At 40.8% G+C, this 18,113-nt stretch overlaps 2 protein-coding genes across 8 annotated transcripts in view; one reads left to right on the top strand and one right to left on the bottom strand.

Annotated features, from left to right (window-relative positions):
* Positions 1-1,632: 1,632 nt before the first annotated feature.
* On the bottom strand, positions 1,633-13,451 carry RIOK3 (RIO kinase 3). 2 transcript variants are annotated; one of them, XM_074879536.1, is made up of 13 exons: positions 13,302-13,451; positions 12,177-12,298; positions 11,207-11,352; positions 10,974-11,078; positions 10,323-10,432; positions 9,448-9,591; positions 8,432-8,559; positions 7,111-7,299; positions 6,472-6,631; positions 5,388-5,468; positions 5,210-5,299; positions 4,740-4,847; positions 1,633-3,259 (listed from the first exon to the last, which is right to left on the bottom strand). In XM_074879536.1, the coding sequence occupies exons 1-13, from the start codon at positions 13,362-13,364 to the stop codon at positions 3,158-3,160; spliced, it is 1,548 nt and encodes a 515-aa protein (XP_074735637.1). In that variant the 5' UTR covers positions 13,365-13,451; the 3' UTR covers positions 1,633-3,157. The 2 variants fall into 2 exon arrangements, with proteins under 2 accessions (XP_074735637.1, XP_074735628.1); XM_074879527.1 differs by having other exon boundaries at positions 7,111-7,296; positions 13,302-13,379.
* Positions 13,452-16,764: 3,313 nt separating this feature from the next.
* Positions 16,765-18,113, top strand: part of TMEM241 (transmembrane protein 241) — a 61,351-nt gene continuing 60,002 nt past the window's right edge. For all 6 annotated transcript variants that reach the window (XR_012630296.1, XR_012630294.1, XR_012630299.1 and 3 more), the window contains exon 1: positions 16,765-16,903. Coding sequence is in view for 3 of the 6 variants with exons in the window: in XM_074879564.1 (XP_074735665.1) it covers positions 16,832-16,903 (72 nt within the window). In the remaining 3 variants the exon portion in view is untranslated. The remainder of the gene's footprint in view (positions 16,904-18,113) is intronic.

Raw genomic sequence — 18,113 nt, 5'->3', positions numbered from 1 at the left:
CTGTAAAACTGCTCAGAAAGGGAAATGATACTCTGAAAATAGTCCTTGGTTCAGGAACAATATTAATAAATCATTATTGAAATTAATGCCTGGAATGTTTCTCAGCATTTATGCTTATCTGTATTTTAGTTTGGACAATAAACTACCAAAAGGCTTTTTTGATTGATGCACTGGCACTTAGTTCACTAGTTGCAAAACCTACAGTGTAATTTGGAAATTCTGTGAGATCATCAATTACACATTTGCTTATTGGTTTAGAAAGGGAAAGGAAGGAAGTAAAAAATAGAGGGAAAAAAAGACTGAGATCATACAAATTTTAAAATTCTGAGATTAGACTGGAGTGGCACAACCTAGTACAGGAGAAATAGAAATTTAAGTACCAGATACACAGTATCACACAAAAACCTGCTTGCTGACTTGTGACCCAGTTAGTCCAGCTGCAATAATATCACATCAGATTAGAGAAACTAAAGTCACAACTAGGAATTACAACAGGCTCTTTGTTCTGCAGAACCCTCCCGTGTGATCAAACAATTCTATGTTAACTAGAGAGGGAGCGCAAGTATTTCCAGAGCATGTAAACTACCTTAAAGCTTATTATTTTTTACAAAATAAAAAATTCATTGCATGTTAGCCAAAAATTTAGTTAATCCAAGGTCAAAATTTAAGAAATTCTACTGATGCTTAACCTTCTCCTACTGCCCTCCAGGACAGCAAGCACTTTCTACAACTGCACTAAGAATGTTAAGACAGTAGAAACTGAGGTACATGGGGGGGGGGGGGGGGGGGAATCAGCAGGCAAGTATACAAACACACAACTTGAAACTATTGTGATAATTTTGGAATTGGCCATTAGAATAGTCATAATGTCATTGGCTTAATTAACTATGGAAAATCTAGATTTACTTCTAAGATTCTATTTGCTTAATAATAATCCTAGAAACTTTTTATCTCAAAGGAGTCCAAGAAAATGCTTGTTTTAGCAACTATATGCTTTCAACTAGTTGACAACGTGCCCAGATGTCTTAAAATCTCAAAGCAAGTTCCTCAGCCAATTTTACTGCTGGAAGTGAAAAGAAGTTTAGGCAATATAATCAGGCCCTGTAGCTTTGAATCACAGACTTGAGGGCCATTGCTTCATTTATTAGAGGGGTGTGGGTGTGTGGCTTTTTTTTTTTAAATCTGTGCTAGACAGATTTTCAAAAGAAATTAAAAATTACATTAACTGAGGCTTCAGTCCAAGCCCAATGATACGAGCAAGTGCCTGTTTCAAACAGCAGCTCAAAATACACCCTCCCCTCTCTTCCTCTCAGCTGATGCAAATATCCTTAACAACCACCATCTTTCCTAGACAAGCACCTGAGAAAGTATTAGCCACTACTTTATTTTTTTTCTCTAAAAATTATTAGAGTACTGATACTTCTCATAAATCTAGAATGGGACTTTCCTTTTCTTTTTAAAAGCCTTCTCTGCTGAAGAAGGTTTGGTTATATTTGACAACAGCAGCTTTGTCTTCCTGAAGGGGTTAGATAACTGTAGCACCTCCTTCTCAGTACCTAGTCTGTTCTTTCCCCAATACCATTATTTTGGGCAACTGTTTCACTGTGTAATTAGGAATAGACTTAAGCCTCCAAAAGATGCAAGTTCCTTTATTTCAAAAGTGAGGGGTAAATGCAAGACAACTGTCTAATTTAGAAAAGGGAAGGGATCCAAGTACTGTTATGAAACTGGCAAAACCGTCAAGGTTGTTTACTGTTTATGTAGCACCCACCAAAGCAGTGAATTTCATATTGTTGTAATGATCTAGAGTAGACTTACCCTAACACTGCTTTAGTGCAACACTGAGGATCAATGAAGGCCTGTATGATGCAAAGAACCACGCAAGAATACAACCACACAATCTTAGGGTTTTACTTCACCACCAGTTTTTCAACACCAAAAATTAAAAAAAAAAAATAAAAAAAAAAAAAAATCACTTTCACAGCACACTGTGAGAATGTCACGTGTAGCCACACTATATTCTGCTTGATTAAGAGCAGCATCAAAACCAGCGATCAGTTAAAAAGAAGTTGATCAGAATTTCTTAATTCCAAACCATCCCACTACATCAGTTTGGTTTTAAATGTGTTGTTTTGGAAAGAAACTTTGCTAGATTTTTAGAAATTGCCAAAATAAAAAGACTGACCTTAAGAATAAAAGCATGAGAAAGACAAATTTGAGTATTCTTTTTCTTCTTGTAAGCAAAAAGGTTTGTTCAAAAATAGTGATGATAAATATTTAGTTTTCATAACCTATTGACTATCTTTAGGGTGAGTAAGAATGATGCTCTACCCAGAATTTCAGTTTAGAGACAGGATATTATAGAGAACTTTTTTTTTTTTTTTGCTTGCACTGCGTTCTTGGAACCACTTGTATATTAAGAGTGAAGCTAACTGAATTTACTCTTTGTTACCCAACTTGGATGCAGCCCTCAGGATTTCCTGGCATGTCACCAAAGTCATCAAATGGATTCAAATCTGTTTCTCAAGTAGTACCCAATTGTATTTACAGAGATAGAGCCCCATTCCATGTACTTCAAATGAAAAGGTTCAGACTTTTGCATATCTAAAGACACCGTTTTGTTAAATTAACATTTTCATACGATTGCAGCACATAGTTTGATTTTTCAGGTTGCCCTTGGTGGAGCACATGTAAAGTTCACCAACATTGGGTCCATATACAATTTTTAATTACTTTTTCAAGTAGTAATAGGAAAAAAAGGACTCTCCTAGTGTGCTTTCTGACTAAATACTTTAGATGATCTAGATGATTTTTTAACATTTTTTTTGTTAAACTAAAACATATAAACTCTGAATCATGCAAAACATGACCACCTCAGCTACATTAGACTAATGTAACTGGGCAACTGGTGAAGTTGTCAGACCATCCGAAGAGGTAGTGACAGTCCATTCTCACAGTGCCAGCCTGATGTGTGGGCTAAGTTAGAAAAAAAAAAAAAAACAACACTGAGGCATCACCGTATGCTCGCTGTGTTTTCCATTTTGGTATTCCCAGTCAACCACTCTCTCGACATTAGTAGTTGACATTTACCACTGCACCAACATAGTTAGAAGCAGTAAATTTGTGTTTTGTTTTGTTAGCAGCTATACATTCAGTGCTATTCATCATATATAGGTGGGTCTCCATCGCTTGAAAACATTGACAGTTTCTTTCCGTGATTCTGCACGTGATCTTCATTCATCTTCTCCAAAGCTTCAATCTAGAAAGCCAAAAATAAATCCATGCTGAAATCATAAACCCACACCTGCGCCAGAATGTTTCTAAACGGCGTTAAACGGTAGCTTCAGATGACTGAGCAGGTATATACCATACTGCTACTTCAGTGATTCAGTCACCTGTACGGAGCAACACACTTTGGAAGTACAGCTTGAGACACCTGTTCTGAACAAGTTTGTAAAACAAGTAGCACTGCTTTAGAGTTTCATGCTGTGTAACTGAAATGCACAAGTTGCAGGGAGGACTGGATGCTCTTAAGACTTCAGGTGTATTCCCCAAAGTACAGAAGTCCTCCAACTCTGCACACCTCTGCTGTAACTCAGCCAATCCATCAGCACTGGAGAAATTCCAAGTAATACTAAGATTACAAATCCACTGCAACCATTTTTAACGGTGCAAGTTGAGGACAGTTACGCTTCAAAGTTTTGTGCAATCAAAGTAACGGAGTACAGTAGCTTATTTTCATCTTCAGATTGTTATGATTATTTCCTCTTGTACTCCAAGGGAGATCATTTTAGTTACTAGCGACTAAAGTCAAAGTCTCAAGTTTAAGGATGGGCTGCTCAAATTCACCTCTATGTAAACAGCAATGTAAGTCTTTCCCATAAAACTTGTAAGCACAGAAGGTGACATAGAACACCAAAACCCACCACACCCCAATGCTCACAACACAGTCACTGTTTTGATTAACTGATACATAAGGATTGTGGAACAGTGACACTGTGTTCACTTTATCTCTTCCTCACGTAGAGGACTTACCCCAGGAGTTAACTAGTTTCAAGCTCCCACCTACGACATACTGAACTAGCATAAACCTACATGGTCATTAGGAATCGAGTAGAATTGCCATGTTGCCCTTACTTTAATTAGTAAATATGGAATTTTTAACAACTTATTTTTATAAAAATCTAGTATCAGGATGCACGCCTTGAGGAGTTACAGCCAAAACTTGAAAATTAAAAGCCAAGGGTGACCAAAGATTCCTACTCCATATTTGTATTAGCATGATTTTAGGCTTGAAAATTGAAAATACTAGCTGAAACTTTGAATTCAAGTAAATTAAAGTCTAAAACATGAAAAACAAACAGAACAATTCTTTCTAACCCAGCTTTCCTTTCTCTGCAGAACCTTTAATGTATGCAAGGAAAGAATAAAGCTCACTTTTAAAATAAAACAGATCACTAAAATTTTCCTTAACACTGAAAGAAGCGAGTATATGCAACACAAAGCCTTCAACACTTGGGAGCAGGGGGATCAGGAAAGGGGGTGGAGAGGTCTGTCAATCTGAGCTGCTGAAAATGTTTGTACTAGGTCAAAAGAGTCTTTTGAAAAAGAGATGCAGAATGATTGCTGAAATTATACTTGCACACACTAATCATACAAACTAAATGTGGAAAGTTAAGGTATTACAATAGCTAATATAGCTAACAAAATTAAAACGCTAGACACAGAGAAAACTATACCTCTGCTTGGAAGTCAACTTCATTGTCAGCTGTAATATTTAAACCTGAGACAGCATTGAAGAGTTCACGCTCATTAAGTGCTTCTGCCACACCTCCTTTCTGGAAGAACTAGTCAATATAAAAAAGCACACATTAAACACTTCGCTACACAAACCAAAACACTCCTTTTCTCTCCCCAAGTTACAATTACAATATTTAGTCAAAATAACATTTTTTGGTTTTGTTGACCTACATATAAAAACAACTGAAAGAAGTTTTAAGTTCTAGTGGTACCGTTTTATGCTTCCACACTTTTTTCCCCTTTCGGAGAAGACCATGAGTATGGGCAACATGCAAGAGTAATCTGATCAACAGGTGGTGGTGATAATTTTTTACAGAGTTGTATTGGTTGGTTTTTAGTTAGCTCTGACTTGATTTTATCTTGGAAAACATTCTGCATAACAGGGGATTGTCAGATGAAGAGGTCCTACCTGTGAAACATTCTTACAGTCTCTGAACAAAAACTCAAGTCCATGAGGATGGGTTGGCTCCACAGACTGACTGACATCAATAAGCCAGACCTGTAGTCACAGAGGGACAGCAGTTCATTTTGTATTACCATTTCACATTAGCTTAAACCTTTCCTTTCCACATTAAGAATAAGCTCACCTTCCCATCATGCCAAAGCATGTTGTATTCACTCAGATCTGCATGGACCAGGTTGCACTCCTTATACAACTGTTGCATCATCTGCAAAGAATCAAATTAATAAAGTATGCTATACTCCAAATATTGTTTGCATGGCTATAACCAAAAAAAGCCGTTCCCCAATCACCCACCCAGTTTACATAATTTTCTACCAAGTCTTCAAAAAAGTTTCATATGGGGAAGTACAGTTTTGGTGAACTGCCAGCAAACTAAGCTTTTATCACTGAGCTTAGCTTTGGCAAGTCAGAAGAATCAGTCTGGTAAACTCATGTCAGCTCTGCCAACCAGTCCAAGTGCATGAGACAGATAAACATGTCCTCTAGATATACCTGTCATTCTCACCCCTATCACAGAGGAAAGAAGTCTCACAGTTTTAGATACCAAATCACAACTAGTATGCATATTCACTTAAAACATGGCTGTGTTGCTCTACGGGTCTCAAGATCTGAGGCACAAACCATTCATATTATCAAGCTGCTGGGTTGGTTGGTTGCCTTTTTTTTTTTTTAATGTCTATAGGAAGCTAATAGTGAGTGGACAGTTAGCAGGTACATGTTTGAACCAATTACAGCAGATAATAGGAAAGTGAAGTATCCACCATGAAATATTCTAATTCGTTCTCTGATTTCCAGATTTGTTAAAATGGGGGTGGGTAGGGGGTTATCCACTGGAAAGTGCTTAAGCATTGTAAATTAAGTATTTGGTAAGCCCAGAAAGACTTCAAAGAACTTACTAAACAACATACTGCTTCTATAAAACGAGAACTGCTTGGTCATAATTCCTCTGCTACTAAGTATCTGTTTATCATCAAGTTCCAGCATGTTTTCCACTCAGATTAAGATTCAATTTATTATTTTTTTAAGTGCATAATTTCTTATTTATTCTAAGTCACACATTAAACAGCAGCAAAATAAGCCTTTGGACTCCATATCTTGAAAGTGATGCAAACATCCTGACGAGTAAATAAATGCTGATTTGTCCTTTAAGTTATTCCCCTAAAAGAAAACATAACCCAGAACTGGAGGAGAAATCAGCATTGTCTTACATTAAGAATCTGATAGTAGGCCTTTTTCATATCTTCACTACTAAGTGTTACATCCTTTAGTTTAGGAGCTGGGACTTGATCCTGGCCAATGAAAGACATAACCAAGACGTGTTTCTTAAGGATAACCACTTGAGGACAAGGAATTCCTGCATTTTGCATTCTGTGGATCAGAAAAGATACTGATTAAGAAAAACAAAACAAAACCCCCCAAACCCTACAGTTCTAGTTGCTGCTTGCTCATGTCTAACCTTAAAGAGCTGTGTATGAGAAACTTGATCCAGATTAAAAAAGACTTTGAAACAGACCGAATTGAAAACTGAATAAATATATATATTTCACAATATTTCACATAGGAAAATTCAAACCTTAAAGTCATAAGTGGGTACAAAAATGCTCACTGAAAACTAATTGCTTCTACAGCTAGAGCCTGTTAACTTCATGGGCTTGTAAATTCTGCTGCCAAATCACTGAAGATGCTGTCAATTCATTAAACTGTAAGAAACCAGAGGCTTATTTAATCTGTGCTTAAAAATCAAATCTAAACTTCTAACCAGACGTAGTGTATCTTCCTTAAACAGAGAATAGGAAACCAACAGGCATTTGACAACTATGGGGGGTTTTTTTGTTGATTTTCTTTACCTTGTTAAGTTATGCATTTCTTTCTCAGCCCACATACGAATAATCTTTCGTGGATTCAATTTACTGAAGCGGTCTTTAAATCTGTAGTCATCCTTAATGTATTTGTCACGGTTCTTGAATTCATTAAGAGTTGTTTTAAACACTTTGATGGCACATTCTGGAGGTATAACTTTATCTTCAGTTGCACTTCTCATGGAAAAAGTCAAATATATAACAAAAGTTAACTATTCACATCTTCACAAGTAAATGCACGGTTTTGTTTTTTTAAAATACTGCAAGACAGTGATTTTTAATATAAGAGAGGAAAGGGTTTGATCTTCTATCAAATTTGGAAGCCAATTCAAGTTAAGTTTATAAGAGTTCTATGATTAAGCTTATATATGAATGTTTGGGTTTTGGCATTTTGATTAAACGTTGCTTATCAAATAGGTTCCATCTCCCGATTTGTTACTATTTTACTTCAATGTCATAGCTAATAACAGCCCTGTTAATGGATGTACTTGCTTCAAGAAATTACAAGTGGAAAAAGTTTTGCAGTAGAACAATAATGGTAGTATCACAATGTTTTGTTAAGCACCACAAAGATATTGCCCATAGAATAACAATAAGCAAAAGAATGCTCCTGAACATCATTCAAGCAAAGGTCAATTGGGGGGGGGGAGGAAAAAAAAAAAAAAAAGCAGCTCATCTTTTCTCCCCACCCCCAACTTACCTCTCTCTTGACAACTCTGAAGAGATTATCTGTATTTGGGTTTTGTTCTTAACTCACTTTAAACTAGTGGTGTTTCAAAGTACTACAATCACTGCTGAAGTACCACAATCCTTCCAGCATGGTAGACTTTAAAACTGGACTCTTGCATGACTTGCAAAGTGAACAGCATCCCAACACTGTTCTCAAGGTAACCCAAAAGTAACAAACACAGATGGAGCTGATAATACAGTGATCTGTACGGAAACACAATCTTCAGGCAGACAAAGATCATCGTGACAGCTCTGTAGTCTGCGGTGGGTCAGTGGAGAGTTGCTTAAAATCTCAAGACTTCTTTTTTATAAAAGGAGTACATATTTTTCCACAGAAAGCTAGAGTGGATTTGTCCCCGTTTAACGAACTGTCTCCAAGGAGGAAAGTGGGTTTTTTTTTTTACTTTACGGTTGGTACCATTTGGTTTTCAGATTTTACTATTATCTGCATATACATGAATACAAACTTTAAGTCTTGGGAATGAAAAAAGTGCCGATTGTTTAAATATTTTTGTGGTTTCTGCTCTTCAAACTATCTCTGGTACTTAAAGCTACTGTCAGTAACCAACAGTACACTTACTTTCCTCCATATGCATGAAAAACAACTGATTCTTTTCCTGTGCTGATGCAGCCTGTGATGGTCTCCAGCATCCCAGCATTGACCATCTTGTACAGAAGTAAACGCGTTTTAGGGTCCACTGCTTTCTCCTACAGGCAAGAAATGAATACTCAAATCATTAAAATAATTCTTTGCTTTACGGTGAGTTTAGAGTATTTATATACCGCAAGCGTTCAGCTAGGTGGAAAGGATAATGTATTAAGAGAATTCTCTCAATTGACAGAAAAAAACCCCAAAACAAACCAAACAGATAAAGCAAAGCCAAACTGCTCCAGGACTGTCATCTTAAGATTTAATACTCTCAGGTACCTTACCAGCTGTGTAGTACACACAGTATTTTACCAATTCTGCATAAAGTACAGACTGTGGGTCAAGAGCACTTTCTACAGTGTTTTCAAGAAGTCTTTACAAATCATGGATCAAAATATCCCAAATATTATATTCCTTTCGTGTCAGTAACAATAAAATAAAGCAAAACACCCAAATTTGAAGAAGGCCACAGCAGGAATTACCAGAGGCCCTGCTCTAAACTCACCCATAAAGCATATCAACTGACTTCCTAAATTATTAAGTCAGAGTTTACTTGGTCACCTTATCTTCCTGAAACTTGCCAGGAAGACAGATATTTGGAGTCATGTGGTTCAACTGCAGAGGCTTAGTCCTCTGGATGGTTTCTATAAATAATTTCTAGGCAGTTTATTCACTGTAGCTGATTAAGATACAAGTTTAGAAAGACAAAGAGGAAAAAAAATGAAAGCTGCTTGCTCTTATTTTGATATGGCTCTCACAATAATGCAGCTCAAATAAAGACAGCCTTTTTCTAATAGCAGCTGGCTGATACCATCTCCTTCAGCAACGTTAACACAGTATCGCTTAACTGTTTTACTAAAAATGGGATGTTTCAAGCAATTACCAAAACAGTGTTCAGCTGTTACACAAGATAAAAAATATAGAGAGAGAATTTATTAAAAACATACAGCAGTGGAGTGCTCCTTCTTTTCATGGAGCCTTGCACTTCGACGTTCCTCAGAGTACGCGTGTTGCTTTAAGGCATTGAAGACTTGATTTGACAACTTTAAGTCCATCCCAATTCCATCCCCAACTTGGAATTCCGGTGCAAACTACAAGTAGAAGTAATAGAAATTTAAGCCTTGTTACTAGCAGACACCAAAATTTGGCACAAGCAGCAATTTCTCATTCTGATTTGCAAAAGTCTAGGGTAGATTAGGACCTGTGTGAAACCCACTTTGTGTCATGTTGTCACTATGTTAAAGAAAACATTGCTCTAAAGTCAGAACTCGAAGTTCAGCCCAAATTGCTATGAGATTACCTAACATCCTGTAGAAGTAGCACTTGCAGCATTTCCTTATTTGCAGAAGTGGCATCAGTTACATTAAAGAAAATGGAAGGTATGTACTATGGATAAATAGACTGAAAAGCTGTAAGTCAAACAATTGATTGAAAATAAGTTACTTGGCTTAACAGGCAAAATGCATTTAAAACAAAAAGATTACACAATAGCTATGCTTTTCAAAAATAGCCTTGATGTTTTATCTGTCTGTGTACCAAACTTGCTGATAGTTTTGTTTTCCTAAAACAGTTCCGTGAAAATTCCTGAATCATGGTCATTAACAAACTATTATTAAGCAAAAACCACACATAAATCGAAGTGCCAATTTGAATAACTAATCCAAACACTGCATTGCTTTCAACTGATGAAAAAAAAAAAAAGGCAAAACAAAAAAACCCATCATCATATATAGTAGCACAGATGGACAAGCATTAGTTCTTTGGCTGAATTACAACATTCCAGTTTTACACAGAAAATACATTTCCCTAAGTTTTCACTTACATTTTCCATGCGAGCAGTGTTCTTTCGTCCACATACCACTTCATCATGTTTAGTAGTAATGTCTTTTCCTTTTCCTATGAAGCCCTTTCTTGGCGTAGTCGTGGGTTTATCTGCCAGCAGTGAGGAAAAATAAATTGAACTTTACATTTAAACAAATGTAACTAATGTTCATAAAGGTTCCACAGTGCCCCTAAAAGTAACATAATTTTATTTATTAAACAGAATAAAATACTTCAGTTGTATGATCTTAATGCATTCCTCTCTTATCCTAAACATGACAGCTTCTTTTGCTGTGTTAAGACTTACTTCTAGGTCTTCTCTGAGGTGTCAGACACACTTTTGGCATGTTAACGACAGGAATATTCAGTATCACGTGCAGATGCCCCTAGCCAAACGTAGATGCAAGATATATCTATCCCACAGTACTTTCCACATACAATAATTATTTTGTCAGATTCAGCCACCGAAGCCAATATACTGGCAGACGGAAGCCTGAAGTTACCTACTTAACTTCCTGCGTAACAGCTCCCAATTAGGTGACCTGGTTTTACATACAACTGGCACGTCTCCTTACATTCAAAAAAAGTAATTTAACTATATATTCTTAGTCTATTAACCGAACAAATCATATTGTTTAAAACTGCCACATACCTGCTCTATAAGGATCGTGACGGGTATCCTGCCAATCAACCTCATCCTCCGAGCTGTCACTGTCATAGGGATGCACCTTCCGGTAATTTTCAAAGGATATGGAGACTTGAGAAACAAAACAAAGAAGCATATCTGTGATTATCAAGGATTTGCTACTTCCTCACAGCTCTGTCAACTTAAGCAGAGTGCCAATAATATCTCCAAAGCAAAAATATTTCTTCTGATGAGGATACCTTTGCTGTCTCCATTGATCTTCTTCTCTTCACGCCGAAGCTGTGCATCATATTCCCTGTCAAATTCCATCTGCAGCATCTGAGCTAGCATTAGGTCACTAGAAGTGTCAATATTTTCTCCTGTAATAAATGGTCCTTCAGCAACACTATGTAAAATGAAAGCAGAAATTTTAAAAGTTAAACACAATAATCTAAACACCGCTTTATACCATTTCATCAGTCTATACAACAGCTCCATAGAAACTAATGGATCTCAACTGTCCACCCCACCTCCAAGCGAATACTAAATATTAATAGAGCATGACTTCATTTCTCTTTGCCACTCCTTTACAATGCAAATATTACTTAAACTTTTACTTGTTCATCATTCTGTAAGAAGCATTAGGCTCTATTTTTAAGATGCCCTTCATGAAAGAGAAAGAAGGCATACAGGTGCATGTGTATGTACATATATTTTTTATAAATAAATAAAAATGAATTTTAAAAAACAAACAGTGTTGTTTTGCTCTGCTTAACAGAAAAGACTACAGGCAAAATTCGTATGAGTTTAGAATGAGTAAGCTCTCAGCCTATGTTCAGAGCTTCCAAGTATTAGGAGGATGCAGGTGATACACCTGACAGTTCTCAAAATAACATCATTAACAAGAGTTAACACGAGCCTCTAAAAAGGAAGAATGAAAAATGTTTCTGATAACATTTCTCAAAATGTAGCTTACAAGCTGTCTTAAAGCACCCAAAACAATGCAAAGAAAATATCAAAAAAAAAAGGAAGGGTGACAGAGAAGAGAATCTACGAGGTTTAACTGGTGAAACCATCTTCACTGAAAAAGACCTGAAGAAGCAGAGTTAGAAGATAATAGGCCAAGCATTTACTATATCGCTACACCTTAAGCACACTGTAAGGAAACGCACAAGAGACAGAAGATGGGTTCACAACTATAGAGATCACTAATCCAGGATTTAAACTTACGCAGCCACTTCAGGAAAAGCAGCATTTTCTTCTTCCAGCTGCAGCTCTTTTGCCAGCTGTTCACTCATTACATCAGCAAGGGAACATGATATTGATGTTGTGTTAGGGGCTCCCCACGGACACTGTAAATAAACATTTATTCAAGTTAGCAAGAAATGCAGTGGGAACACAATAATCAGAATAACTAGCTGTCAGTGGCTCTAAAGTAAGCTAACGTAATCTTATAAGAACTTGTCTTCTACAGATACTTAGGGAAGCATGATGAACTAAAGTACAGAAAATACCTCAAGGAGTAGTTTTATAAACTCAACAGGGAGAACTGCGATTGAAAAGATGTTGATGGTCACTTACTAATGGGGGGGAAGAAGAATCAGTTTGGCAGTACCCTCTGAAGACAGGGGCAAAGCCTTACCAGAAAGTTTACTTACAAGTGTACACACAAATTATGTAAAACTTTTCCTGGAAGAACAAGTTATTAATGGCTTATGCACAGCTTCCTCCCCAGTTTCTAGAGTGCTCAAAGGCCTGCCATCATACACATCCCTTCAAAAAACGCAGAAGCACGCACGCAACTTTGCTTGGGGAGGCAGGGGTTGAGGAATGATGAATCCAACCAAGTTGTGACTCACTGCCTTGATCACCAAACTCACTTAGATCCAACTCCCTGCTCACCAACAGAGCCTGGAGAGAAGCAACTCGTTTATCAGGGTCTGACAGCAGCTCTCTCCACCAAGATAGTTGCTAGTAGCAGCGAACCGCGCCATACGTTGTTCTCATTACTCAGGCAGTGGGGCCAAGCGCCCGGTTTGCCAAATGACCGCCCCTTGTTTTGTTGACACCGCTTCACAGCCTCCTCTCGACCGCCTCAGCCCGCCCAGAGGGAGCGGACGGGAGAAGGGCCGCTGCCTGCCCCCCTCCCGTCAGCGAAGGTCGGCCGGCGACGGTGCCCCTGCCCCGACACGCCTCCGTTCTCCTCCACCTCCCAGAAGCCAGCCCAGCTACGGCCCCGGGGGGTCGGGGTGCCGCGGGCGGCCGTGGGACCCCGGGGACAGCCCCGCGGGCCGCCGCCGAGGCCTGGCAGCGCCCCGAGGCCGCCGTTAAGCCGTTAAACGGCGTGAAGCTCACCTTGCTTTGCCAGGCGGGGCCCGGCCCGGCGTCGGGGGCGGCGGCGATTCCTACCGGGTCCATCTCCTCATGCAAGGGCGGGCGGGAGGACAGCGGCGGCGACGGGGTCTCTCCTGAGGGCAGCGACGCGCCGAATGCGAAACCTTCCGGGTTCTGCCCCGCTCTCTCTTGCCGTCACCCGCCGTCAGGCTCCCCATTGGCCGGCGGCCCGGGGCCTCACCCGCCTTTCCGGTGATGTCACCGTGGCGTCACCGGCGAAAGCTGCGGGAGGGGCTGGGCCGCGCCGGGTGTGAGGGAGATGGCGGCCTCCCCGCGGTGGGGCCCGGCAGCCGGGGAGCCGCGCTGGCACCAAAACAAGTACGATGACGTTAGATAGGTGACATTTGCTTTTATCTAAGGAAGTAACCGAGGGAAGGGGGGGAAAAAATCCATTAGTGAACAAAGTCACTTGATCCTGATCCCCTCACTGTAAATACAAAATTAAATACTTCCTATGCGATCTGACGCCTGTTACACCTCAGTTGTATACGTAACATTTATCTGGAAAATAATACTGTGATTAAAATGCTGTATTTCCAGGATGGGCAGCTGGATGGCGTTTTGCTACAGTACAGTTGCTGTTTTAAGTCTGCTCCAGCAAGTTTCCCAACAGGAAGGAAGTGATGGCTAGAAACCTCCTCAGGCCTGGCTCACCACCAGATATTGGAGGTATCTGCAAACGTAGACAAATGTGCTGTCACAGCCACTGCTGATAACCAGAAAACCAGCTTAGCAAAGCTGGCTGGCTCCCAGAGCAGGAGGAGTGGTAAGGGGTTGTACAGCATCCCCTGGCCTGCTCGGAGTAAGTTCCCTATTACACATGTAGCAAAGCCCACGCTGCCAGGGCAGGCCCAGAAAAACCCACTCTCGTTGACTCAGGCATGAAAAAAATCAGCTTTGTTGGCCAAAGTTCATCTATTTTGTCCTTAACAACCTGCAATGACGCAAGGCCTTACAATGTTCCAAGACAATCTGTTCCAGAGTTCGTTGCTGCGGAAAGTCCCCAACTAAAGGGCAGATGGTTTGGAAGAGGATGGGAACCCAGGTTGTAATGCACAACCTGCAGGCATGACACAGGCGTGTGCCGTGGAGGCATGAGGATGGTTTTGGCTGGTCATGTGGTACCAGTGTGCTCCTTATCCTCTCTGCCCTTAACCCTGGTGGAAAGAGATTATTTTTTCCCCTTTGCAGCCGCCTTTTGGGGTGTGAAGATTGGTGCCATGCCCCCTTCAATCTTCTTTGGTTAAATTTATCAGTTTTATAAATGAGCAGAATGTCAAAGCAATGTCCTGCTGCCCCAAGAAAATCATTACTCCAGCACAGCTGTACAAGTACTGATTAAGAAAATGGGATTTGGTAGTTTTTGATTCAAAAAGACATTAACAATGACTTAATATTCCTATGTCTTTTTATTCAGTTTCTAATTTTCAGGAATAAGTCTTCTATATTAGGCTCTTAAATATTACCTGATTAGGCCTTGATCCCATGACCTCTTATATGAAAGGATCAAACTTTAAACCGAATTATATTAAGAAGAAATGTTCTGCAAAATGACATGGAAATAAAATCATTTGCCCCACAGTCACATCTCCTAATAAAAATAGTGTAAAATCTAGATAGAGCAGAGACTTCCCTTCATATTACTCAAAATAATTCCAAAGCTGTATAGCAATTACTTAATGTGTAATTCAAGTTAGTTGTGATAAACAATATCGGCAGAAATTTCTATCTTCATTCTTAATCCTTCACTGTAAGTGGTTTACAAATATTCAAACCTGCCTTTGCATTTTGCTGTAGGAAGATACATCATCTTTGCCCGAGTCTCCCACTTTTAATAAGAAATACTACAAGAAGCATGAAGAGAGACATCACTGTAATATTTTGCATAAAAATGATACTCCACTAAAATAAGTCAAAAGGATTCTTATCACATGCTTACATTAGTCTTTGTAGATACCTGTAAACTTTTCTTACTCTTTTCTAAAGCTTTACAGGCTGAATTTTTGGCATCCAATGCAAAGTATACCTTTGTTTGCAAAATACACATTTGACATGTTTACAGAAACATGTGCTCCGAAGTGGAAATGCTATATCACCTACCCTGCCATCTCTACCACATCCATTACAGCGGCATGTCAGTGATCTCTGTAGGCCTGAATGGACAAAACCTTTCAGCACTGGAAATCCAATGTCTGTTTAGGGCCACCTCCTTACAAACCAGATAGGATTGCGTCTGATGAACCAAAATCCTTGAATTTGTCTTGGTGCAGTGGAGGCCATTCAGCTGTTGTGCTCTGCTGACTTTTGAGACTAAACGTAGCAGGTTAGGCTAATTTTATGGGCTGGATTTGGCCTCAGGTGTACCAGTTAGTGCCCCCCTCACTCCCCAGTTTAGGCCATGCTCAGTTCCTTATTTGTGCTGCTTTTCTCTGTCCTCTAAAAATAGGGTATGTGTGTACAGAGAGAGCCCTTTGTGTTACCTGAGCAAAGTCAATGTGAGAATGGCAGAGATAGGGCCTTGCTAATACCAGATCCGGGAAGAATGAGGCTTACCTAGACCATAATAAAAGAACACCCAGTAACTGTGACTAGGTAGGGCATGTCTTTCACTGCTTCTTTATCTCCCTGAGATATTTATAGTTTACACGTCACTGATGAATCATAGAACCACAGAGTGGTTTCGGTTGGGAGGGACCTTTACAGGCTGTCTAGTCCAACCGCCCTGCAATGAGCAGGGACATCTTCAACTAGATCAGGTTGCTCAGAGCCCCGCCCAACCTGGCCTGGAATGTTTTCAGGGATGGGGCATCTGCAGCCTCTCTGGGCAACCTGTTCCAGTGTCTCACCACCCTCGCAGTAAAGAATTTATTCTTATATGTAGTCTAAATCTACCCTCTTTCAGTTTAAAACCATTACCCCTCATCCTATCCCTACACTCCCTGATGAAGAGTCCCTCCCCATCTTTCCTGTAGGCCCCCTTTAAGTACTAGAAGGCCACTATAAGGTCTCCCTGGAGCCTTCTCTTCTCCAGGCTGAACAACCCCAACTCTCTCAGCCTGTCCTCATAAAGGAGGTGCTTCAGCCCCCTCATCATCTTCGTGGCCTCCTCTGGACCCGCTCGAGCAAGTCTATGTCTTTCTTGCACTGGGGGCCCCAGAGCTGGACACAGAACTCCAGGTGGGGTCTCACGAGAGCGGAGTAGAGGGGGAGAATCCCCTCCCTCGACCCGCTGGCCACACTTCTCCTGATGCAGCCCGGGACAGAGTTGCCTTTCCGGGCTACGAGCCCACGCCTGCCGGCTCACGCCCCGCTTCTCCCCCAGCAGCTCCCCCGGCCCTGCCCGGCGGCAGCAACGGCCCTTTAAGGAGGCGTCGCTCGGCGGCGGGACCCCGGTGCCCATTGGCGCGGCGGCGGCGCGACGTGTCGCTGCCATGGCCGCCGCCGGCCGGGCCCGCGCACCGAGGCGGTCGCGGCGGGGTCCGCCGTGACAGATGTATTTGAAGAGGCCGGCGGGCGGCCTCGCCTTCTGCCTCTTCTATCTGGCGTCCTGCTTCACCAACAAGGTGAGGGCGGGCGCGGAGAGGCCGGGCCGGGCGGGGGGGATGCTGGAGCGGGGACTGCGCCTGAGGGGGCGAGGTAAGTGAAGGGACCCAGCAGGAGGAGGAGGAGGAGGGACGGTGCCCTCTGCTTGCCCTGCCCTGCTCAGGGAGAGCCGGCGGGTCAGCCCCTCGCGGGGGAGGGCTACCCCACGAGTGAAAAAAACACCCAGCCCGAAGGCCCACCGTCGCCCCTCCCAGTGTACCCTCGAAACTGAGAATATCGCTGTCTTCTACCGGTCTCGTTTTTCTCAGTGTGGGGCACCTTTACCTGTCCACGACAGATACGTTTCACTGCTGGTGTGTTTAGGAGAGTAAAAGGGTGACATCATGTTAGTCAAGTCAATTAAATATTATAGAGACAGAAATTATGCTGCTTTGAAAGCATCAGTGATGCTGAATGTATTTTATTATTGGGTATCTAACAACCACTGAATGCATAGTCATTCCCAAAAGAAGATCTATTAACTGGAACAATAATACCAAGTATCGAAGGGAAAAATCTGAAATACTTAAAGTAGTATTAGTGAAACAAATATTAACTTTTATAGACCGTTTGACAGCTTAATTAACCTGCAAATTAAGGAGGTCTCTCCTTAAGTCTTTTTTCCACTGTGCAAGTTAATTGCCTGTTGGTATTGCTGAAAGGCCTAAGCAGGGTAAGTAGGCTGAAGATGGCCACATTGTGAATAAAGTTGTATCATTTAAACATAGTTTGAAGTAGTTTGTTCACTCTGGGAGGGGGAGATAGAATAACCACTCCTTGCTGTCCTATTTATCAGAGAGTGTGTCTGTATTTCTGGTGCAGATTTCTGAAAGAAAAGATGTTTTTGAAGCAACTAGGGTATGGATTTCCAGAGGGAGAGTTAGAAAAAAGCAGCATTTTGGAGGTGAAAATGAAATCTCTTCTCAACATCGGCCACTGGTTTCTGTTCAAAGGTGTGCTTGCCGTTAAGGATGCCCAGAAGCAGACTGAAGTCCAGACATGAAGCAAAGTTTGTAGGGAGAGATAATACAGTTGATTTGACAGACTGCCAGGAGCAGAGAATAGTTAAATAGAAAGGGGCTAGAAGAGCTGCTGGATTGCATTATGCGTTGGAAAAAGTACTTGGCTTAACAATACTTGAAAGGAAGTTGACATAGGGCCTCCATTTTCAAACCTGAATGCAGGTTTTAG

Source organism: Strix uralensis, chromosome 1, assembly GCF_047716275.1.
Source record: "Strix uralensis isolate ZFMK-TIS-50842 chromosome 1, bStrUra1, whole genome shotgun sequence".
Classification (NCBI taxonomy): domain Eukaryota; kingdom Metazoa; phylum Chordata; class Aves; order Strigiformes; family Strigidae; genus Strix; species Strix uralensis.
This window is presented reverse-complemented; position numbering and strand designations above follow the sequence as displayed.

Excerpts from the sequence above, each read along its gene's own strand:
- RIOK3 (XM_074879536.1), bottom strand. The coding sequence starts at position 13,364 with ATGGACCCGGTAGGAATCGCCGCCGCCCCCGACGCCGGGCCGGGCCCC. Across the intron at positions 8,560-9,447 it reads AGAAGGAGCACTCCACTGCT|GAGAAAGCAGTGGACCCTAA; the intron begins GTATGTTTTTAA and ends TCTTGCCTGTAG. Across the intron at positions 7,300-8,431 it reads TTTCATGCATATGGAGGAAA|AAGTGCAACTGAAGATAAAG; the intron begins GTAAGTGTACTG and ends TTTTTCCATGAG.